The 24,395-nt window shown below is 39.1% G+C and overlaps 1 protein-coding gene and 1 non-coding gene across 5 annotated transcripts in view; both read left to right on the plus strand.

Moving 5' to 3' along the window:
- The first annotated feature begins 12,275 nt into the window (after nucleotides 1–12,275).
- Nucleotides 12,276–12,380, plus strand: LOC111500441 (U6 spliceosomal RNA). Its single transcript, XR_002721108.1, has one exon. It is a non-coding gene; the product is annotated as a U6 spliceosomal RNA (small nuclear RNA).
- A 200-nt stretch (nucleotides 12,381–12,580) lies between these two features.
- Nucleotides 12,581–24,395, plus strand: part of mlphb (melanophilin b) — a 42,527-nt gene continuing 30,712 nt past the window's right edge. For all 4 annotated transcript variants that reach the window (XM_076875234.1, XM_004559083.3, XM_076875233.1 and 1 more), the window contains exons 1-2: nucleotides 12,581–12,696; nucleotides 15,497–15,669. In XM_076875234.1, the coding sequence (XP_076731349.1) occupies nucleotides 15,545–15,669 (125 nt within the window). In that variant the 5' untranslated portion in view covers nucleotides 12,581–12,696; nucleotides 15,497–15,544. The remainder of the gene's footprint in view (nucleotides 12,697–15,496; nucleotides 15,670–24,395) is intronic.

A 24,395-nucleotide genomic window follows, 5' to 3' on the forward strand; every position in this document is an offset into this window, starting at 1 on the left:
AGTCTTTCCACGGAGTAGATAATGTCCAGACGCAGTTCTTCTGGTGGGTTGAGTGCTGCTGGGTCCATATCTGGTGACGTCGTACTGTCATGAATCGCTGTGCGGCAGGCGGGAGTTGGACCCAAAATGCAGGACTCACAGACTCGAGGGAATGAACTCAAAACACAGCTTTATTTGCTGGTAAAACAAACATACAAACTAAACTGGGACGCCACAAACTAAGAACTACAGGGAGAGCCACACACCGCATGAGGGACAACGTCACACCGACTCAGAGAAACACAGGGTTTAAATACACTGGGAAGTAACGAGGGGAATGAGACACAGAAGGAGGGCACAGCTGGGAGAAATCAGGACTGACGAGACAAGCAAAGCAGGACACATTCACATAAGAAACGGACCTTCAAAGTAAAACAGGAAGTATCACACAGAGACGCGAACTTGACACAGTGGAGACAGCAACTAAGAAATACAGAGACATAAACCATAAGGCAGAGGTCTAAGAACCAAAATACACAGGGAAATACTCAGCTGGGAACACAAGAGACTAGACTAGAGAGAGTAACAAAAAACCAACCATGAGAACATAATGCACAATACAGAGTGACAGAAAACAAGAAACTCAAACATGCAAAGACACAATTACACAGAACAGAGGGGACACAGAGAGACATGAAGGGCAAGGGATCAAAACTAGAGGCCATAGAATAAATCACACACAAGTACAATAATACGAAAATCACAAAGAACTAAAAACGCTGGGTCAGGAGACCCAGGACCGTGACACAGTGTTTTGCACCATGGGGATGGGGTGATTAGATAACAGGACATGACTGTTGACACATTTAAAATTCATAGCTACACAACCCCCTGTTTAGTTTTGTTGATGTGACAAACATGCCGTTTTCACACTCTTGCTTTAAATCAATCTAAAGTTGCTGCAACAGGGATTGTAAACCAGCTGTCTGCAGCTGGATAATCGTTACAGTCAAGAATGACTCATTTTTAAAAGAGTCTCCAACTCACCATCATGGCATAGAGTATATCAAACAATATACACCATGTAATCATGAAAAGCGGAAACTATGTAGTAAACAGCATAGTGAAGTAGAGGGCAAGAAGCCAAGCGAGTGAAATAGCAAGTGGAATAATATTTAAGTCTGAATGTTCCGCCTTAGAGGTTCATGTAGGGGAGCAGCTGTTACATAATGTGGCACAAGCGTGGCAAACACTTTGACATGGGAGGAAAGCAAACACTGCTAGCTACTTCAGGATGGCACAGAGTTCAGTGATAGATCTTTGGACCCTCTGCCTCTCATAAATGACTTTGGCTAATTGTGGTAAATCACCATCTCACATCCATCTGAATCCAGATCCAGAAATAATTAGACATTAGAGAACATTAGAACGAAAGAAGCAGGACAGAATACACATGTGTGAATGAGAGAGACACAGGTGGAAAGGTAAAGATGCAAGGAGCAGAGGTGGTGACTGTGGATGAGTTTAAATGGCTGGGTTCAGACATCCAAAGCAAAGGACTGTGCACAAGAGAGGTATGGAAGACAGTGCAGGCAGGGTGGAGTGGGTGGAGACGAGTTTCAGGAGTGATTTGTGAATGGTTTTAGATGGACGAAAAGACATGTAGCTGAGCTAAAGATGTTAAGAATTGCATTGGGAGTGACCAGAATGGATGAGAATAGAAATGAGCACTTCAGAGGCACAGTTTGGAGACACAGTCAGAGAAGCAAGGCTGAGACGGTACATACATGTGCAGACAGATGCAGACTGCAGTGGAGATACTGGACCAAGGATGTTGAAGATGGAGCTGCCAGGCAGGGGCAAAAGAGGAAGAGCTGAGGAGATTTATTGATGTAGTGAGAGTTGATGTGACAGATGGGGCTGTAGGGCATAGGGTAAGGTGCAGGCATCTGCTGTGGCAACCCCTCACAACATGTGGGTTGCCCTAACTTAATCATCTTAAGTAAACAGTACTTAATTTTTCTTTTTAAGGCAACGAGTTTAAAAAAAAATTTTACATTTCTGGAAACTAATTACATTTAACAGTGTATAGGGAGCCAAAAGAAGAAGCTAGAACATCAACAACAATGGAGTGTTTCCAGGTTGCTGATGAGAAAATTAATTAAAGTTTCAAAGTGTTTAAAGCCAACTATAAAATTCATTATACCCATCATATCTAGATCACATAATAAACACTTGCCTTTAACCTGAGCTGATGAGCATTTTAACAGTTAATCAGTGACCCATGGTCATGAGCTTCACTGCTTGGAACCTCAGGCTCAATCCTCACTGGACTCACCCAGACCACAACCACTCGCCTTTCCCCGTCCAGCTCCTCCAATGCGTAAGACTTTTAACATTTTCTTTTTTTTTTCATTTATGTTTTTGAAAGGCACAGAGACAGTACAAGAACAAGATACATCATACAGTTGTTTCAAAAGACTTTTGACATTTTCATCTGGACTTTGCTCACTACTTCTCAAGACCACCCTGATTCCCTTTTCCTTCTGTTCCTAGTCCATCAACTCTCAAGCCACAGTTTCCCTGCCAAGCCCAGCCAGTTGTTAAGTTCATGTTCCCAGCCTTCCTGCACTAGTGTTTCATAGCTCATGTCTCTTGTATTCTAGCTTGCTAATCACAGTGCCTGTTTTTGTTCTAACCTGGTTCATAGCGTTAGTACTTGGTCATTTTGTTTTCCACCTCTTTGTAAATAAAGTTTTCTGGATTCTTAGCTCTGAGCCTTCATGGTGAATCGGCTTTTGAGTCTGTTCCTCACTGCTGGCGACTGAGCCGTGACAATTCCTGGTCTCTTTATCCTGCTGTCAGCTTTACTTCCTACCTCTGTCAGTCCTACCTACTGCTTAACTGTCTGCCCAACCCTCAATATTTTCAACTGTCTTGAATTTGTCACTTCTGCTTCTACTTGGTGTCTATAATCCCCCTCTCTTTCTCCTGCAAGTAACTAGATTGTCTTTATCTCATGACTTACGGCATTTCCATTGTTCCTTATGTTTTTCTTCGTGTTTCTAACTGATCACCATAACTTTTTGGACTGTCGTTTAATGTTGCCACAGTTGTCACAGTTGACAAATGTAAGGGACTTTCTATAAATTATTCTGCTCTCGATAATTTTCCTCACTAAAATTTAGCCTGCATTTAAATCACTGTTCATTGATTTAAACGTGGTCATAACAGACACTTTATTTATCAGTTAAGAAATTAGAAAAAATTAAAATAATAAGTCCACCTACCAACAATCTTTTATTGTACATGAAAATTTAACAGGGAAGGTGGGTCATAGTTAACCAAAGTTGGTATGTGAGGTAAGATGGATGTTAATACAAGATAGTTTGGTTCATTGCAATCCTGCCATCATGATTTAAATATCCTGGATGGATGGTGACTATCCGTGTAGAGAAATTGTGAATGTTCTCCCAGTATCTTGATAGATTTCATCCAGGTGTACCCACTTTGTCTTATCTTCCTGTGACTGGCAATCTGTCCAAGATATTCTCAGCTCTAACAATCATGTCTTCTTCACTGTCTTCTTCTAAATGTACTGGCAGATGAAGGCTGTTTTGAATGTGGTATATGTTTTAAATCTTACTTTTTTGCAATGCAATAACCCGCTATCAGCTTATTGTACACTTTCACACAGTGCACCAAGTTGTTTGTCTGGTTCAGTCACCGTCATCACCGTTTTGAAGTTAAGTGTCTTTTGAGAAGGAACATTTCATTTCTAAGTGGCTCTTCAGCTTGCTGTGAACAATATTAGAATTTGCCAATTTCCTCAGACAGATGATGCAGTCAAGCTGAAAGCTAATGAAAACTCTTCTCACCAGCTGAACATTGTATACTATAAAAAATGAAAGTGTTTGTCAGAGCTGTGATAATCCAAAAATCCTAATTATGCTGGTCTGAGGCCCACTGTGCTTGTATAACAATTGTATCTTTCAAGTCATATCGGCTCTTTGTATTTGCAGACATGGAGAAGCTGATTCATGCAGCAATTGCCTCATTAGTGTAACTCCATTTATTCATGGCTCATCAAGAAAAATGTCTCCATCTGCAGTCACTACAGAAAGTTGTTGCCAGCCTCCTAATCCTCTCCAAGGGATGAGGCCATATTTTTTCTTTCAGTCCCTTCAACCCTTCAGTGGTTTCTTGCCAGCTTTACAATTTTAAGTGCACCCACAGACTGATCACTGCTGAAGATTTTTTTGGCCTTGATCCTCTTACCAGATAACTTGGAAAGAACACATCTGTTGCTCTCAGTAACCCAGTGCTTTTGGAGGAAGCATTGGTGGGAACAGTGGACCCAAAGGATACCCGGATACAGAACATAAAGATTTTCCAACGTCACTGTGTTAACTGGATGTTCATGCATCTTGCACCACACCACTTTCAGCTTTAAACTTGTATTGCACAGTAATCTGTATCCAAACCTCTAGAATCTCTAGGCAAGAGATTTGTGGCACGTAAAGACTTAAAGTTTGATTGGAGATCTACTGAACAGTAACAAATGAGCAGTAAGAGGTCCCAGAATTCTGAAATCTATCAGAGTAGGGTTTCAAACAACACTTTTCTAGTCTTACTGACAATAGCCAGACCTTGAATCAGGGCCGTTCATGCATCATCATGCTGCTGAAGTAAAAGGAAACTTTTAAAGGTTTTGATGTAATTTGTGATTGTGCTACATCTAACGTTAAGAGCTGCTGGTGTCAACTGCCAGGTCTTCATAAAGATAAAGGACTTTCTCTGGTGTAATTAAAACAATTTAAAAAGGGACAATAGTTTTATACTTACCAATAAGATAATGTTCAGTCATATGAAAGCAAAGAGAAGAAAGCTGGGGCATTTCCCAAAATTTCAGACTTACTTTGTGGAGTGTATTACATGATCGATCATACTGAGAGCTTCTTCCAACTATTGCACGATAACAAGCATAAGAACGCTCAGAGGCTTATGAGTCCCAGAGTGCATTAAAAAGGTATGATTCATTTTCCCTAAGCAGTGTAGAAAGAGAGGCTGAGCAGCACACTTGACAGCATACTTAACAAGACAAAGTATCTTTAAATTGAACATTTTAGCACCAGAGTGTGGGTGCTGCAGACCAAATGACAAAAACACCTTTTGTAAATGCTGTCCAGATGCCGGGAACAAACCGATGACATCATTTTTTTTACTGACATGTCAACAAAAAATAAAACTGTTTACGAATCTGACACACCATCATTTTGGTTCGGTTTAGGGCTTTTTGGAACAACTGCGGCCAGGATTTAAGGAAACCGTGGTCATTGGCTGGAAACAGTAATCAAACCAAGTCACATGTTCAAATCTTCTGTTTTTCTTTTAGACAAACAAAATTCACAAGTCGCATCGCTTCTGCGTTGATTCCTTTTTGGGAATTTGCTTAAATAACATAGCCTGTAGTTTTTCTAAAGAGGACAGTCAGAGGTTAAGTAAAATACCTCTGGATTTTTTTACACTCCAAATATGTGACACAAAAGTACAAAAACATTCATGCAAAAAAGGAAATGGAAAGGGAGATTTTTTTCACTCTCTGTTGTGTGGAATATGTGACTGCAGCACTAAAACTGTCTTTAGAATGAGCCTTTGTCAGTTGGTCCAAACAGATTTCACATAAGAAAAAAATGCAAGGACAGCCAGCAGTGCCCAGCTGGATGTGTGAAAGGAAACTTTTCCAGCTAAAGCCTCTGCAGTCTTAAAACAGGGGATTCCCATAAAACTACTGCTGCGCTGTGTTTCCCATTAGAAAGTGCATAAAGAACCTTTTAACATTACAATATCTTTATTCTAATCTTGGTCTTACTTTACTTAAGAATGATTCAATAAAAATTCACTAAGTGAAAAGACAGTGACCGCAATATTAACACTCATAATAAAAGTGGGCTCCTATTTTACCATCTAATGCTAAATTCTGGAAACAGAACCACAAACCTTTCTGATGCAAACAAGGATTGTGCTCACTCCCAGTCTGCTGGCTGAATCTGATGACGGACATGATATCAGTACAAATTTCCATATTCAAATTCTAAGAAATAAACAACAAAGAGAAGTGCATAAATTAGTTTAATTAAGTTTTTTATATATATATATATTAAAGTTGTTAGTGTATGTTAGAACATAAACTGCCAAATTTATGAATCAAAGTGCCAAACTGACATAAAAAAATCACAAATATATACAAGAGAAAAACGCTGAAATATATGAGAAACAACTGAAACTATAATGGAAATCATCCAGCAGTCTGTGGTAGCGAGTGGCATCTATTTTGCTGTTGTCTGGGGGCAGCATTAGTGCCAGAGATGCCAGCAGGATCAACAAACTGATCCACAAGGCTGGACTCATCACTGGTCAGAATATGAAGGCGTTTGAGTCAGTGAGGGTCAGGAGGTCAGTGAACAAACTACTCTCCATCATGGAAAACCCATCACACCTGCTCCACTCCAACACTTCTGAGGCAGCAGAGCTCCTTCTTCTCAGGCTGATTCAGGAAATCATTCCTACCAGTATCAGGTTTGTTCACCTGTCACAGGATTACAAGATTACAAAGATATTTTTGTGTTTTAACTTCATGCAACTAGTTTTCTTACATTTATAGTGTACATATTGTTTTTAATGCAATTTGCACTTCTCTCTTACACAATGTCAGGCTTACTTTTACTGTTTTTAACTAACATTATTTTTACCTGTTTCTTTAATCACATTTGTAAATATATAAATTCCTTACCAGGCACTGGTGACACTTTTATTTTAACTGTGTTATGTATTTGTTGTTTGTTTTTGGCTGTACTATTTTTACTCAAACTCTTTTTTCATGCTGCTGTAGCACAAAAACGTCCCCTCTGGCTTCAATCTGTCTGTCCATCTATCTATCTATCTACAGATACGGTTAGCCTAATTGTGAATACATTAACACAAGGAAGATGAAATTGTTCTCAATAATTCATATCCCCAGTGGACAGAGACAAATATCATAACAAAGCAGAAAGAAAACTGCAAAAACAGGTTAAAACTTCAACTCAGAGATGATCCAGTTAGTTCAAGTTAGTCATTAATGTGATGCTGCATGCTTTGGATTATATTCTAAGAACTTAGCACTGTCACGACCATTTATTTAAGCTAACTAAAAGCCAAGATGACTTGAAGTTTGTATCTGCTCAGAAAAACACAAGACAAAGTAGTGCAGCATGTAAAAAAGACCCAGCAACACATGATGAGGTCCATGGACACATGCACACATGCACACACACACACACACACACTTGGACACAGAGACTCAGCTGATACTTCATCAACTTTCAATTTAATATAGAGAAAAACTTTCAGTGAAGGCATGACTCCCTTAAATTCCAGGGCATCTGAGTACGTTTCCTGCTGTTACAGGCTTATCGCAGCATTGAAAACAGGACCTTTCCCTACATGCTTTCCAGTGTGTACAGGAAACAAGGCCCAGAACTCCTGAAAAACCAGGAAGAGATAATCAACAGGTCCATGTCAAAGTAAATTCTTAATCAAAATGGGCCTAAATTCAAACAATAGTGAGAAGAGGCATAAGGAGAAATTCTTTCACTCTTTCAAATAGTTTGTTTTCAGTTTTTCATTCCAGATTTTTAAAAAGGCTAAATGGGGTCATGATCTCTGTGGCTTCAGTTAAAACTTAAAAGTTAAAGTGGAATAAATGCAGTAAGAGGTATTTATCACAAACTGTATATAAAAAGACTTCTTCTACATTTAAAAAGTGAAGCTGATGTGCAATTGCCTTAAATATGCATTCTTTCTAATGACCAGAAGAGGGCAGTCCATATGATTACAAGTTGTTTATTTTTGGTTGTTTGTTTTTTAATGCTGATGCATTTGTAGGATTCATGAATATTATTATTTTTTTGGGACTCACTCAACAAAAAATGTCTTAAAACTAAATTAAATAAAGGCCACACACTAGTAGGTTGTTAAGAGCTGCCATTTCCATACCTTGATCTAATCAATGTTGTTAGCTAACATGGCTTAAATAAAGACAGTACTTTAACATGTGATTTACTGATTAAACTGTCTATTGTGGTGATGTCAAAATAGACTGTATAAAAAGATAGACATATCCAGCATGACATGAACACAAGTCCCATTGAAGTTAAGACATAAGTTGCCAGCAAAGCATAACCTGTTTAATTGACTGTTGTAGGAATTTGTTGATAAAACTATTTTTTATTTTTTATTTTTTTACTCCGGTAAAGGCCTTAATTTTTAAAAGGCACATCATAACATACTCAGTTTAATTTTAACCTAATAAGCTATTAAGCTCATAAAGTCATTAGGAAAAACAGCTGTGTGTCACGGCACTGAGTCTGCCACCGAGTGCTTTGTGTTTGTGTTTAATTTATAACCCTTGATTATTGTTATTCCTGGTTTTGAGTTCTCTTGATGGTTTTTTGTTCATGTTAAATTTTTTTTCCTGCTTCCAGTTTCAGTTTTCTGTACCTTCTCCGTGTTTCACGTCTGGTTATTTTTTGTCTCTGTGCTTCATGTTTCCTTTTTTTCCAGGTCTGTCATGTTTCTATATCTTACTGTCTAGTTTGCGTCTTTGTGAATTGTCTCATTTTTCCTGTTCTACAGTCTGTGTCCTGTGTCTATGTTTTCAGTTTTGCTTCCCCTTGGTCTCATTATGTTTGATTGGGCACAGCTGTGTTCCCTCCTGTTTCCCATTCCCTCGTTACTGCCTCTTGTATTAAAGCCCTGTGTTTTCCTTGCTCTGTGTTGTGTCGTTAACCTCCATGTATACCCGCTCTGTGCTGTGTGTTCCTGGTGAAATTCTAGCAAGTCCAGTTTAGTTTCTAGTTCATGTTTGAGGTTTTTGGTTTATTTTATAAAGTCAATTTCTTATGACAAGTTTCTCCAGCAAATAAAGTTGTGTTTAGAGTTTAAGTCCCATCTCTGAGAGTCCTGCATTTAGGTCCAATCCTGCCTGACACACAACACATATGATGACACTATAGGGCATTATCTCAGAGTTCCATGTAGAATAAATAAAATTTACAGATCTGATTTTTGTTGTTGCTCTTTTTTTTGTTTGTTTGTTTTTATAGTGTGACACAAAATTAGATCATGGCAGATGGTCAGAGAAGTTGTCCCTTTGAAAAGAATGCAAGTTCAGTGTGCTTCCAGATTGAATTCACTTTTTAGACCCTGAAGCTACGTCCCTATTTTCTGCTCTCCATGTGTCTCCCCCTGCTGGTGATTATAAACAATGCATGTTTAAGGCACTTTTGCATTGACTTCAAACTACATCCATCATATACCTTCTATGCAACACAGACACACATACTTGCAAATTATTGCTAACTGATTACAAAATTGGTAGAATTAAACTCATTAAAACCAGCTTCTTGAATTTTATTTATCTCGCAACAAATGGTAGCATTTGTCAGATAAGACAATTAAATTTCAAAAGGTAAATACAGCTGAGATAGTTCAAACATCAAGTGAAAAATTAATGGTATTTACTGGTGTTTATTAAGGCTGCTTAGTTTGTTTTAAATATGTGACCTTAATTGCATCCATCTGAGCAGATTTTGAAAGATCGCCATCGTGTCCATTTAAATACAGAAGATGAGAGGAATTTATAAACACAGCGTAGGTTGTGTTTATTCAATTGTACGAAAAGTTAGAGGATGATTCATTTTAAACTTACAGCATTGTTGCTAGACATTTCTGCATTCATTTGTCACCATATGTAACAAAGTATTAGTATAATAACTCACTATAAGTTAATAAATAAACTTTCTTTTTGTAGGACTTTTTAACACAAGCAACAGTCACAAAGTGCTTTACTGAGGTAAATTGATACAACTAGCCGGTATCAAAGGCAAAGTGAATACACATAAATCAAGCAACACAACACAAAACACAAACACCACCCTAATGCCTATATGAACAGTTGGGATTTCAGCTGCTTTTAAAACATGTCACAGAGTCAAGGGTGCGGCGAAACAGACTCGGAGCAGTTCCATATTATAGGCGGGGGCCTAACCTCATAAGTCGATAAAGGAAAAACTGAAATTTAAACCTGACAGGAAGCCAGTGCAAAAGCTTTAAAAGCAGGGTGATACACGAAGACTTATGAGAGTGAGTTAAAAGCCTTACAGCGGCATTTTAAACAGACTGGAGATGATTAATAGATGCTTTATTCAGACAAGAAGTGCATAATCCAAAAGTCCAAGCAAGAGGAGATGAAAGAGTATACAGGTATCTCCAGTTCATTTTTTGAGACAGTTCTTAGCTCAACAGTATTTCTTTAATGAAAAACAACAACAACAAAACCAAAAACAACAGCATTTTAGAGGCTTAATATAAGCATCAAATGTCAAAGGCTGATAAAAAGTTAACCCAAGGTTCCACATGTTATCTTTCAGACAGGATGAAAAGGACCCCAATCACTATTTGATTTTGCCAATAATGTTTCAGGAGTGATAATTTGTCACTCTGTTAAGTGGCAAAAAGTTATTTGCCATCATTTAAAATGGATAACTTGTCAATTTGTGAGGTTTAAAAGAGAGATATAGTTGAATGTCATCTGCAAACAAATATTAAGAATTGACTATACTACTATACTATGACCTAATGGGAGAATATACAATATAAATAACAAAGGACTTTCAGATCCTTGAGGAATGCCATATGTTAGACAAGCAACACTCACCAAAAGCTTCCCACGGAAACCAAATAGTTTGAAATGAACCAATCCAAAACAGGGCTGGAAATTCCTATCATGCAGTTGAACGTATGGATCGGGATCTGATGGTCAATGATATCAAAGGCTGAGCTGAGGTCAAGCAAAACAAGGACTGATCCCTTACCTTATCTGCTTATCTGCAGCCATCAAAATGTAATTTGAGACTTTTAGTAGAGCAATTTCACTGGATTTCTTAACTTTCTGAAATAAGAATGAAATTTGTGAGGAATATTGATCATCTCCAAAACATTCCTTAATTGTGTCCCAACAACCTTTTCTATAGGGCTGGCCTTTGCCCCTGCAACTAAAACACTTGAAAAGGTGAAGCTTTTACTTTTAAGGCAAATGTCTCCATTTGTGTCACATTTTTCAGTTTCATTCCCACACTTATCAAGTGTTGGCAGACAAGTCGCAAACTACATGTAACCGCATCAAAATGATAGTGACCAAAACAGTCACAAGGTTTTCTGTGCTGCACCATATTCCTATGCCTATATATATGACTGGCAGAAACCACTTGCCAACTGTGTAGGGAATGCACATTTGTCCAGATCAAAAGACCGGCCGCTAAGCCTGTAAGAGTAAGCCCATCATGGGCAATTAAAGTCCTCTTCAGTTCAATAATTGCCTGTGTATATTCAAATTGTTCCAAATTTGGCTCATCTTTGAACAGACAATTTTTTATAAGCCAAACGTTATTCTAGTATGTAATGTGCATATTGGGCTAGCTCAGCCTTTCCATGTCTTGAAAGAAACTACTGTATGTATATATGGATCCACCCACTGGAATGTAATAAAGTCACAAAAATGTGAAGTGCAAAAAAAATACTGTGTTCATGTTTATTTATTGCACAGGGAACTTATAGGGACTAGTGGTTGCACAAACAAGAAAATTGGATTGCTGAACCTGTCACATGGCTCAAATCAGCCCTTTTGGTAATACACACATGAGCTGAGGAAGGAATGGGAGAAAATCCTATGTTTATAAGAGGAGAATGACATAAATGTATTACCAAAGAGAGGTCCTCTCAGTTCAGTCCCTGTTGATTTTCACATTCAGTTGGATGCTTTACCTAATCATCTTGTCTTTGTACATTCTCATCATCATCTATGAGAAGTTTCTCCAAAATCGTGTGACTGTAATGATTTCAACACAAAATAAGCACTTCCAAGTTGTAGCTCAAAGCATAAAATGTTTGGCTTTGTACTTGAACCTGATAGCTTTCTAACAAAGAAAACTGATCCACCTGCTGTGTTAATAACAGGCCTACAACTATGTTGTGTTTCTAAGTACTCTTTAAACACGGCAATGCATCAATTATTAACAGCAGTGATGCTTTTTTGGGGGGGGTTGCTTTTTTTCCCATGTTAGAAGATCAAGTGTTTTTCTTTTCAAAACTATAATGGAGGATATCGGGTATTAATTAAGTAAGGTTAATAGCTCTGTAGTCATGCATCACACTTTCTCATCTAACTCAGGATCCACTGCATGTGACTGGCTATAGTATAACCTCCCGCGCGTACGCTAAATTGGATACGATACAGAGAAGATTAGCATGGCCCCTGCGCAAGTATAACCTCCCGATCACAGCATGTTCTGACCGTCCTTGTGATCTAATGCTCCCAAATAATTGCTTGCAAATTGATTGATTACCATTATTGAGCTACTTTCCTGACAAAATAGCAGGTCCAGTATATTTGAATAATGCTATGGATGAGGCCTGGGGGGAGGGCAAGCTTAAAGCCAGACCTTTTGAAGTAAAGTCAAAGAAGGCGGAGAGGAGGCTGTCTCCCCGGCTTTTCTTCCTCTTGGTTAACAAGACATGTGATTAGCATTGCTGTCTGCTACTTAGTTTTTGCCCTGCAGTCAGCTTTGTCTGCCTTTAGAGGAAACACTGCCTGCAGGCAACTAAACCACCACAAAGGTAAGTCAGTGTCTTGTTAATGTGTTCATATCTCCTGATTTGTAAGAATCGTGTTACTTTAATTGTCAGGGTTTTAACTTGTGTCATTGGGGCAAATGTATGTCTTGAAAAGTTTTAACTTTTAATGAAAGACACATCTTTTATGTTTTTTAAAGTCAATTTCCTTTAATCTCCTCAGAGGTAGCATAGGTTGCAAAGAGTGTAAACTGACTTTATGAGAAATAAAGAACTTGTTTGCTATCGCTACAGTTTCTTAGAGCAAAACTATCCCAGGATTAATGTCTCCAAACCTGCTGTAAAACCTTCCCTTTGCAAACATAAGGATTGCTGCAAATCACCTGCACCTGTTGAATACATTGCAGGAACAATAATTTCCCTGAATTTCATTTCAGAATATGTTCAGTTTACAGACCTCAGAAAATAGGATTATTAAAAGTAAAGTGCCATACTGATTGCTTTTGGGAATTTTTAATCTTCTTATTCACTTCTTTACAATGTTTACTTAATACAGCACAGCGAAATCAGTAGCTCACACCCACTTAACAAATACACGTAGAGGTAGCATAGCTCGCCTGTTAACATGTAAGAGTTTAACTGTGGGAAAACTGTGAGAAATGATGTGTTCATATTCTACCATTTCAATGAAACTTGTTTTTCTCTCAACTGGCGCGCTTGTTTTTAACATTACTGCCCACTTGCACAAGGAGAAATTAGATTTGGTTGGCCAGTCACGTGATGGAAGAGTTGTTCTTGCATGGCCTCTGGAAAACAAGACAATTATGTGACCATCCGGAACATTCCTTCACTTATGTGTATCATTCTGTCAGCTTGAGTGGCCTTACCTCATCCTCTGAAAGTAATGCATTCTGAAACCGAACCATGTGAAATATTTTGTCGAGGCTCCATTATAACAGAAACTTGATTAAAATCCTGCAGTGATGTAATTGTTGAGCTGTGCCAAACCTTTCTGGATCACAGGACAGATCCATGTGGTTGAGAAGGTTTAAGCTCTTAATATAGTGGTCTCATATGTTTGGGCAAAACAGTGAAAAATGAACTTGACAGTAGATTTCCCCATAGGACATTGTTTTCAGCTCTTGAGTGACAGCTTGAGTGACTCACAAACACAATAAAGCTTTTCTATGAAGACAGGAAGTAAATGTACTATACTGTAGAGTAAAGTCCCATTTTGAGGCCTTGAAACCTTAGAGCATTTTGACATTTGCCAAAAGTAATCACTATAGGGTGGAGTGCAGTATTAGTATCAGTATCAGTTAAAGCCAAGCAACAAGCCCTGGAGGTTTGAAAGTGACAAAGACTGCAGTTCTTCTATTGGACATTTGAAGCTAACTCCAAAAGCAAGTCAGTCACCACAGACTGCCGTAAAAATCATTAAAATGCCCAACTTTACAGAATATATGCCCCCTGCGACAAAAAGTGTTTTTGCTTTTAGTTTCTAGTAGCCCACATTCAGGTTTATTTGCTTACATTTCCAGTGGAGTTTGCAAACCAAACTTTAACGTCTGTGGTCTACTGGGTCTTTGCAACCCATTGAGGATTATAGGCTTAGGTTTTAGTTAACATGTACTCAGTTTGTATAGAACGTCACCTGTATAAACTACCCAAGTAGAAAAAAACAGCTCTTTAAACAGGAAACACTCCAATTCCAAAACGTATGAGAATTCATTTCTTTCTGTAAATCTGCCCATTTAGCATTGTGGCTAAAACAAACAGGACACACACACTAGCTGGGTTGACGTTGACCTGGTGGATCTTAAAAACTGTAATAGTTGGTCAAGTATTCACTCCATGCGAACACCTTGCAAATGCTAGGTTGGGCCTTTCTTTACTCTCAAATAGCCTCAGCTCTAAGTGTCATGGATTCAACAAAAAGAAATCTGAAGTTCTTGTTGATTGCATGAACTTCATTTGTCATTTGTCCAGATTTGTTCCAGCATATTCCTGATTCTACTGGATTTAGATCTAATCACTGGGGAGGCACAGTCTACTAAGATTAAGGTCATGTTCATGAAATTAGTTTGAGATGACACATTCTCATGCTGGTAGAAGCCATCGGAAGACAGTGAACTGTTACCACAAAGAGATGCACATGGTTAGCAGCAATTATCTGACAGGCTCTGGCATTCAAACCTCAAGTGATTGGTATTAAGGGGCCTAAAGTGTTCAGTGTAGACTGGTGACACAAGGCATAAATACAGCCTGAACCTCATCATATGCAACAATGCTTTTTAAAGCCAAAGCTGGCATCTGGAACTGGTGCAACTCTCTAGATTCAGTCCCATATGTCTTTTTGTAGCCACTATAGGAAGAGAACATTTTCAGCACATGCAGGGATGACTTAATAAATCTGAACCTGACCTTTAATATTAAAAAAATCTTTTTCTCATACAGTAGTGAGACAGGATATGTAATGCATATCCACGACCTGTGCTGTTTGGTTAGATTTTGCAAACTGAGTTCAGTGAGTCAGTTCAGAAAGCTGTTTATTAAATTCCACTTCCACTCTCCACTCACACGTACGTTGGACTTGCAGGGACATTTACATGCAAACTTTGTTTAAAAAATCTGTTTTAAACACTTAGCTTGCACTAATAAACATGACGTGATCATCCCCAAAGAATGTGATAGAATTTGATCACTCACATGTCATGCTATAAACCTCATCATTCAGAGTTTATCTTAAACGTTACAATGCATGCAGAAATGTTCCTATATTGTTATATGCCACAGGGTGCTATTAATGCTGACTAATGACTTAAACTACTTCTGTTTGTTACAGCCCAAAACCCAGGGAGATTGCTAGTCTGCAGGCATCAGGTTCACAATCATGCCTGGCAGCACTGCAGGCAAGAAGCTTGATCTTTCCAAGCTCACAGATGAGGAGGCTCAGCATGTGTGGGAAGTTGTCCAGAGAGATTTTGATCTGAGGAAGAAGGAAGAGGACAGGCTTGGGTAAGTTCACTTATTTCTCTGTAATTTGTCATTGGTGTAGATGTCTGGCTGGTGTTTATCCAACTGAATTATTTGGCAGCAGTAAATCATAAACTGTTTAACATTATCTACCAATTTCAAGATGGTTGGAGTTTTTCCCACTAATAGGTTTATCTTTAAAACTCAACTGGTGGGGGGGATGGTCACATCTTGCAGGAGCTTTCTTCTCTTCAGGAACTCTCTGCAGGAGGGGGAGATACAGGAGAGGTGGAGGAAGATCTCAGCCTGGGCGTTTACCGTCTTATGTAGTCTGGAAGATGTGTGGATGGTGGGGTGGGTGCAGTTTTCTCTGTGGTGGGGTTGGGTGGACTGTCCCGGGCTCTGTGGAGCCGGGGGGCGCTACTGCACTGGGCCCCGGTCTGATGGGCCTGGGCCCCCCTTCCCTGGCGGGTCGCGGAGGGTGGGAGTGCCTACTGGGGTCAGCGGGGGAGCTGGCCCCAGGGAGGGGTTACCTGCCCCTCCCTTCCTTCCCTCCCCATCTCCTGTTGCATCAGGGCATTTCGTCAAATGTCATGTGCATCATTACTCACAAGGTGTTTTTTAGCTTTAGTGCCTTAATGCACTGCCCTTGGTAAAACGGCCTGCCTAACCATGACTTGCCTCATTTTTGTGACCTGCACTCTTAACCTAAGGATGTTGAAGGAGTTACAGTGGTTCAAAGTTTAACACCCAGGTGATTGTGAGTCCCATCATGTTTGAAACATGACTTTTCCACATTTTATTTTCACATTTTTGGCAAAGATTAATCTCCATCCAGGTCACAACAACTCGTTTAGGGTGTGGAGCTAAAACAAAGCCCCACCCTAACTCCAATCCTCCTCCTAATCCTAGATCCTGTGACCTGCTGGATGTGAAGAGGTTAAAGTAGTACCGTTTACACCAGTAGCCCACCCATTTATTCATATTCATAAAACAGAATAGCTCTAGCTTCTGATACATTTCAGATTAGACTGGCCTATGGTAGTGGAAACCTACAAATCCTCTACCTCCATGTCTATTTCATTTGTGAACTTTCACTCCATCCACAGTTCATATCATATTATTAAAGCTGTGCAGGGTAACAGCTGCTGAACAGACACCGGGCAAACCTGAACAGAAAGTTTTTGATGTGTGCCATTTTTTAACAATGGCCGTCACTTGTACAGTATGCTGGGAATCTATTGCTCTAAGGCCTCAAAAATAGAAAGCAGACGAGGTGTATGCATCATTTTCAATTACAACATCCTGAATGATGATTATAGACTTTTTTCCCTCAATGACTCAAAAAACAGCTTTAAGGTTAACCAGTGCCAAGTCAGCACTAATTGCCTGTCAGCTGGTCAGCCTCCTGTTCTTTTTCAAATTTGAACACACCAGACACGAAGCTCATATAAAAGCCTCTTTTGAAAAGCAGTCAAACACCATTTCTTTCTCCAGAGCGAGCAGCTAGCCGTTAGATGTTCAGTAAACCGCAGACGAGACACACACAGTGGTAAAGGGTGTGTGCTGTGCACCTGTAGTACACACGTATAAGAGTTGACAGACATCACAAGATTTTTTTAATTAATTTTTCACAGCACTAACATAGGTATATCACACTGTATATATTTGAGTGTCATGTAATCAGGCTGTGTTTTGCTTGTGTAGAAACGTGAAGTCCCTCATTGACATTACACGAACACCAGCAATCAGGCACGAATCAGAATCAGAATCAGAATCAGAATACTTTATTGATCCCTGGGGGAAATTATTTTTTGTTACAGTGCTCCATTTTAAACCAACATTAAGACAAGACAGACAATACACTAACTAAGAATAGTACAATATATACATATATATACATACATACATACATACATACATACATACATACATACATACATACATACATACATACATACATACATACATACATACATACATACATACATACATACATAAGTCACTCATAAATAAATAGTTGGAAAAGAAACATGTGTAGTTGTAAGAAGAGTGAACACTGCTTACCCAGTGGATTTTGAGTTTAATTCTGGACATTTATCTGTGCTTTGTGCAAGATTTTTGTCACGGGTGTGGTAAATTTTGGACATTACAAATATATGCCCACTACTAAAGCACCAGCATGTTTTATCAATTAGAAATTCAACTTTTTGGTTTAAAAAGAAAGTGGACAAAAAAATCTTTATTCAAATTTAACTTTGAACAGAAGCCAAATCTCACATTACCTTTCACTGCACCAGGGCCCTCACATGAATAACATAGATCTCAAATCATGTTCCGCTATAAGATCTATTTATTCTTAAAATATGCATCCTCAGTCAGTTCGTTTGATGTAAATTGAGCAGATATGACACACTGACAGGAAAAAGCGATCAGACTAATTTTGTTCCACATTCCCAACAGATGATTGAGTCATTTGATACTAATTCACTGACCTCCTGCTCACACGCCTTGTTGGCAGCATTGGCGGATGGTTTAGAAATCAGGCTATGGGAGGAAGACGTTTTACAGGAAATTTTCACTTCACCTGTGGATGATCAGTGCAGGGCAGCAGCAGCAAAAGTCCCCATTTAAGAGGTTAGACCACAAATGATATAACAGCCATTATTATTTTTTTGTTCCATATAACTTTCACAAAACAAACATTAACAAACAGTAATAGAAATATTGCCTATAAATCTTGTGCATGGTTTTACCCTAAACTGCAGTTTCTTCTTTTGTCTACACTCGGCTTTAGAAAGGTTTCACACAGATGTAGTACCCTTTGTCTGCACAGACCAAAGTAAAGTAATTTGCAGACTAGCGGTTGCGGCAGATCGACACGGTCTCACTTTGAAGATGTCACGTTGTTCTGTCTGTTCAGCACCACTTTAACAATGTAAAGCACAGATTAGCCTGTAGCATCGTTTCCGACATGCAAGGTGGTTCCAGGGGTCTCTCAATGACTGAAACAGGCATAATTAGACCACAGAAAAGTGTGCTCCAATTGGTTTCATCACTGTCGTGAGGGTAACAGAGGAAATGCCAGAGGAACTTCTTGCAGATGGAAGAAGTTTGCCTTTTAATGTGAGGCAGCAGTCTGAGAACCCCGGCCTCAGATGATGTAGCCTGAGTTTGTACACTCACAGATGTTTTCACACCTCAGCAGTATAGCTCTAGTATAGTAGTATAGAAAGTATAACTTTATGCTATTCACATTGGTAGTGAGTAGTATAATAAGTAAAGGTGTATTTGCTTCTTATTTAAAAACTGTAGTAGGCAAAACTTTATGAAAGACTTAACATTTCTAAAGAGTTCAGAGTGAGTAGTCGATCCTATAGCCAGAATTGTGATCTACAGTTTTTTTAGTATTCAAGTAACTATGAGTGTAATGTTAAAATCGGATCCATATGAATTCATGAACCTATTCCACAGCCATGCGATTTAATGTGTACCCTTCCAGATTTTATCTTTATCAAAGTGTTCTCTTCCATGCCTGGATTCAGGACAGCCTGCTCTGTCATGTGAACAGTTACTGGTTTGAAAGAACTTATTTTAACCTTTCAGCATCCTCGGGGACCCCTGATAACTTGTGTAGGGGTAAAAGTGTGCTAGTATGGGGTTTTGTTTGTATTTGGGGGTTTCAAATCAAGTCTCATTCATTCATTTTAACATTAAAGTTTTTCTGTTGGAAGATTTTTCATCCTAACAGACCGTAAACCAGACCAAGTGGTGTTAATGAATGAAAACAAAACAGCACCAGAAAAGGCAAAGACCAATGTAAGATCATGTGACTGTGCTATCTGGCACCACACCCACCTTCTAAAGCAGGCATTTGTAAATGCTGTTGTTCCTCACGTTGAAAAGCTAAGAAGCTAAAGGGGTGTCCGAAAATTAAGGTTGCCACTTTTGCCTCACAGCAAGAAGGCTCTGGGTTCATATCCATGGGATGGCGGGGGCCTCATTGTGGTGCTGGGTTTTCTCCAGGTACCCCACCTTCCTTTTACAGTGGACAGGCATGTGTTAGGTTAATTGGTGCTTCTAATTTGGCAATAGATGTGAATATGAGAGTGAATTGTTGTCACTCTGTTAGCCCTCAACATATTGGTAACCTGTCATACTCTGTAGTGTACCATGTGTTACGGCCCTAGCAGGGCCTCTCTCTCTCCTGAGGGTGCCTGTGTGGGCGTGTCCCACTACCTCCTGCCTGAGGTGCCACCTTTCCCTCCTGTACAGCTGACTCCCATCAGCAATTAAAGGTATTTAAGCCCAGAGCAGGGTGAGCTCTGGGCCAGAGTGCCATTTTGTGTGGGTACAGCTAGTGAGCTGAGTGTTTGCGGTGGTTTCCAGCTAGTGAGCTGAGTGTTTGCGGTGGTTTCCAGCTAGTGAGCTGAGTGTTTGCGGTGGTTTCCAGCTAGTGAGCTGAGTGTTTGCGGTGGTTTCCAGCTAGTGAGCTGTGCATTGTGGTTTCCAGCTAGTGAGCTGCGCTTTCCTTTTGACTTTGCTTTATTGACCAACGCCTGAGTTTTGTTTGTGTTTCTTATATGGTGATAGCGGCTTGTCCGTCTCTTTTAGTTGAACTACTTCAATAAAACTGTTTTATTTAACTGTTTTGCCTCCTTGACTCCTTTTTCTGACCCGGTCACTTTTGTTACTTCCCCCTCACCGCCTAGACCCCCCAGGGGACCGTGACACATGCTTCTCACCCCATGACAGCTAGGAAAGTGTGTAGCACCCTTGTGAGTCCCCCAGACTGGATGGATGGTTCCTGACTCAGCAATAATGTAGACATATAGTGGATGGATAGTGCATCAACAGTTACTTCAGATGATTTTTTTCTGAACATATCTAGGCCAAGTCTCATCAGAATCACTCGTGCTAATTTGGAAAATGTGTGTATTTCTGCAGTTTATTATTTTGTTGTTGCAGCCAGCCACGAGATTCAGAACTGAATTGTCTGGAGTCTGTTAAAGTGCTTTTGCCTGTCTACAAGTCCATAATAAGAGTCTTTTTGTCACTAATTTACTTAGAATACATTAACAGTGAACCTTCGTGTCTCCAGTATAAATTACCCAAAATAGAAGGCAATGAAAAGCGGGATGGACACAGACTACAGGACACGACAGTTTTAACCATTTGGGTTGAGGTCCCTGCCAATGTTCTTCTTCAGCTAGTTGTTTTCCATTTAGATGAGCCAGTTGTTTGCTTCTCAGGCAACTGTTGTTTTCATCCGAGTCCTCTGTGGTCTATAAAAAGGTGCAGATTTTCATGTGGTTTACATATAAAACTGCCCACGCCTAAATCGTGCAAAACCACATCTACTGGATGGATCGCAAAATGAAATATTTTGGCAATGATTTATAATTTGCTTTGTTCACTAAAATAACAGACATCAACACACTTCCTAAGTGACATACCTTTATTTTAAGTAATTGTGTTGTGTAAACTACAATCTCACAATATGTGTAGCTGTAAAACTTTATTTTTTTGAGTCACATCTTATTGTGAGAATTTTTAAAAAAGCATGCAAAATGAGACAATAATACTGCACTAATCAATATTTTATTACTTACAGTAGATCAAATGACTCTGTGCAAGGAGAAAAGATTTATCTGGAAAATTGTTGTTGTTAACTTTACAAGGCAATGTCACTGTTTTGGTTTTTATATGCTGGGGGTGGGGGGGGGGGGGGTTGTTCGTTTTGTTTTTTACATACTTATACCATCTCTCATTCTTTTGGTTTTCTGGTCTGTCAGTTTACTTTTTGGTTTCACTGTCAACACACATCAATCAGCTGTTTCAGCTGAAGTTTTCCTCTGGTGTAGTTGGTGTGTTTTCCCTGTTTCTCACCCAGCTGGGATAGCCTCCAGTCCCATGAGATTCAGAACTTGAGACGCAGTTAAGAAAAGGAAATGGGGGTATTTTTTTTTTGTCTGTTGTAAATAATGCACTTATGTAAAAAAGAAATTGCACCCTTTATAAGTTCTAAGCTCATATTTTCACCAAATTAACTCAATTCAAAACCCAATATTCACCGGGTTTTAAAATTAGGCAAATATAACATTAGATAGACACAACATGTGACATGAAACACAGTGGCATTATTTATTTAACAAAAATTAAGGCAAAATGCAGAAGCAGTCCAAGAGGATAACTGCAGTCAAATCAAATGCACATGATTTATTGAACATCAGTAGATGTGAGCACCTCTATAAAAGATTTTTTTTATATAGCATATTTAAAACAACAATGGCTGACCAAAGTGCTGTACATTTAAAATAATCAAAGGAGATTAAAGCATGTGAAGACATGGCAAAATTTAAGGAAAGAAGCATGAACTGAGAAGATTTGAATAAAAAATAAGACAAATAAAAGTAGGAGGTCCTGATGTGAAGGGGCAGTTTCTTCCACAGTTTAGGAGCAGTCACAGCAAAGGCTTGATCTCCTCTGTGCTTTAATCTGGACCTTGGTACAGCTAGGAGCATTTGGTCCACAGACCAGTTGTATACTAGTTCAAAAGATCATGGGATCTGTACACCCGCATTGCGAGGTTGCAATGCGAATATAAACAAATAATAAAGTCTTAAAATTAATTTGAAAATAATTGGCAGCAACTGTAAGAATGCTAGTATGGGGGATATGTGGTCTAGGTGAGATTAAATGAACACATGAATAGCTCTCTCAAAGTCTCTGAAACAGGGGAATGGCTTCACTTTTGCAAGTAGCCAGAGATGAAAGAAACTGGTTTTGATTACAGAATTGATCTGTCTATCAAAGGTTAGATTACTGCCAAAGTCATAGTGGTCACAGGGACCAAACTCAACGACCTCTGTTTAAAGCCATCCATGCCTTAACATCCTCCAAACAATCTAGTAAAACCTTCAGAGGACTTAAAAATTTACATTTCAGTGGTAGGTAAATCTGTGAGTCGTCTGCATAACAATGAAATGAGATGCCATATTGTTAAAAAAAAAAAAATTGAGCGCATAGGGAGCATAGGGGAAAAGGACTGGGCCAAGAATGGACCCCTGGGGGACCCCACAAGAAAGTGAGGTTTTTGAGGATGATGTATCCCCCAATATAACAGAAAAACTTCGGTGGGACAGATAAGATTTGAACCATTCCAATGCAGTCCCTTTGATTCCAACACAATGTACAACTGAGAGAAAATAATCCTATGATCTATATCAAGGGCAGCATTGAGGTCTAATAGTATTAAAATGGCAATATCTCCCAAGTCAATAAATGTTAAAAGGTCACTGAAATGTCAGTTTCAGTGTTGTGGTGAGTTTTAAAACCAGACTGAAATACTTCACTAATGCCATTTTCATCTTGAAAGGTCTGGAGGTGAAGAAGGACAACTTTCTCCAGGACTTTAGAAAGAAAAGGCAATTTAGAAATTGGTCTGAAGTTGGATAAAACTGTTGGATGCAGATTTTGCCTGACTGAAGACTGCTATTGAACATGGAAATCAAACTCATACTCCATCCATCCATTTGCTTCCGCTTATCCTTTTCAGGGTCACGGGGGGCGCTGGAGCCTATCCCAGCTGTCATAGGGCGAGAGGCAGAGTACACCCTGGACAGGTCAAAAGTCTGTCGCAGGGCTAATACACACGGACAGACAACCATTCGCACTCACATTCACTCCCACATTCACACCTATGGGCAATTTGGATTAACCAATTAACCTATCCCCACTAACTGCATGTCTTTGGACGGTGGGAGGAAGCCGGAGTACCCGGAGGGACTCATACTCACATTATCAAAAACATCTTTCAGTAAACAAGATGGAACAATATCCAGAGTACATCTTGTGGGTTTCAAGTTGTTGACTACTTCATTCAGTAATGAAAGTAGAGCACTTTGATTTTTTCTTTTCATTTCTAAGTCCAGATCTCAACCAGACTGAAATGCTGTGGTGGGACCTTAAGAGCGCTGTGTATAAATGAATGTGTGCAAAGTCCAATGTCCTGAAGCAGTGTTGTAAAGAAGAGTGGACGAAAAGTCCTCCACAATGATGTGAAAGCCTCAAAGTCACATAGAAAACTATTATTCCAAGTTATTGCTGCTAAAGCTGGTTCTAAAAGCTGCTGAATCATGGGGTGTGCTTAATTTTTCATTCACTGCTTCTTCAGTTCGATTCAGCTTTTGTTAAATAATCACAGGGTGTAATTATCCCACGTGTTGTTGTTAAACTGAGGTTTTATTTTTATATTAGAGACTTGTAAGCAGATAGAACCAGATAATTTCTTTTTAGGTATTGATATATAAAACCTTAGATTTGTAATATGATACACTGCACTTTTAGTGTTTGTTTTATTTTTAGATGTCTCCTTTTTCACGTATTTCAAATAATTAGGTCAGTTCCTGTACTCCCAAAAAGTACTCCCAAAAGCTGAGGCTGCAGCCCGCTTGTAATAATTGGTTCTATGCATGCATGTATCTATTGTCTTGGATTTTAATGATGAGAGCACATATCCCTAATATCCCTACAACCTGTCTTAGGCACAGAAACCTCACACGCCTGCTGTTTATGAGGAGAAGCCAATCAGAGGAAAGTTGACCTAAAGTGGGTTAGCGCTATTTCAACAGACTGTTTAAAAGTCCAAAGGGCAGCATCTGCTTCTTTCCTCAGAAACTATTATTTTCCAGCCCTAATCCTCTGTGTATGGGTGTCACCCTCCCTTTTTATGTCTCACTCCTGATCTTTTCCAATTGCTTAGATCT

This window comes from Maylandia zebra, linkage group LG16 (assembly GCF_041146795.1).
Source record: "Maylandia zebra isolate NMK-2024a linkage group LG16, Mzebra_GT3a, whole genome shotgun sequence".
Classification (NCBI taxonomy): Eukaryota; Metazoa; Chordata; class Actinopteri; order Cichliformes; family Cichlidae; genus Maylandia; species Maylandia zebra.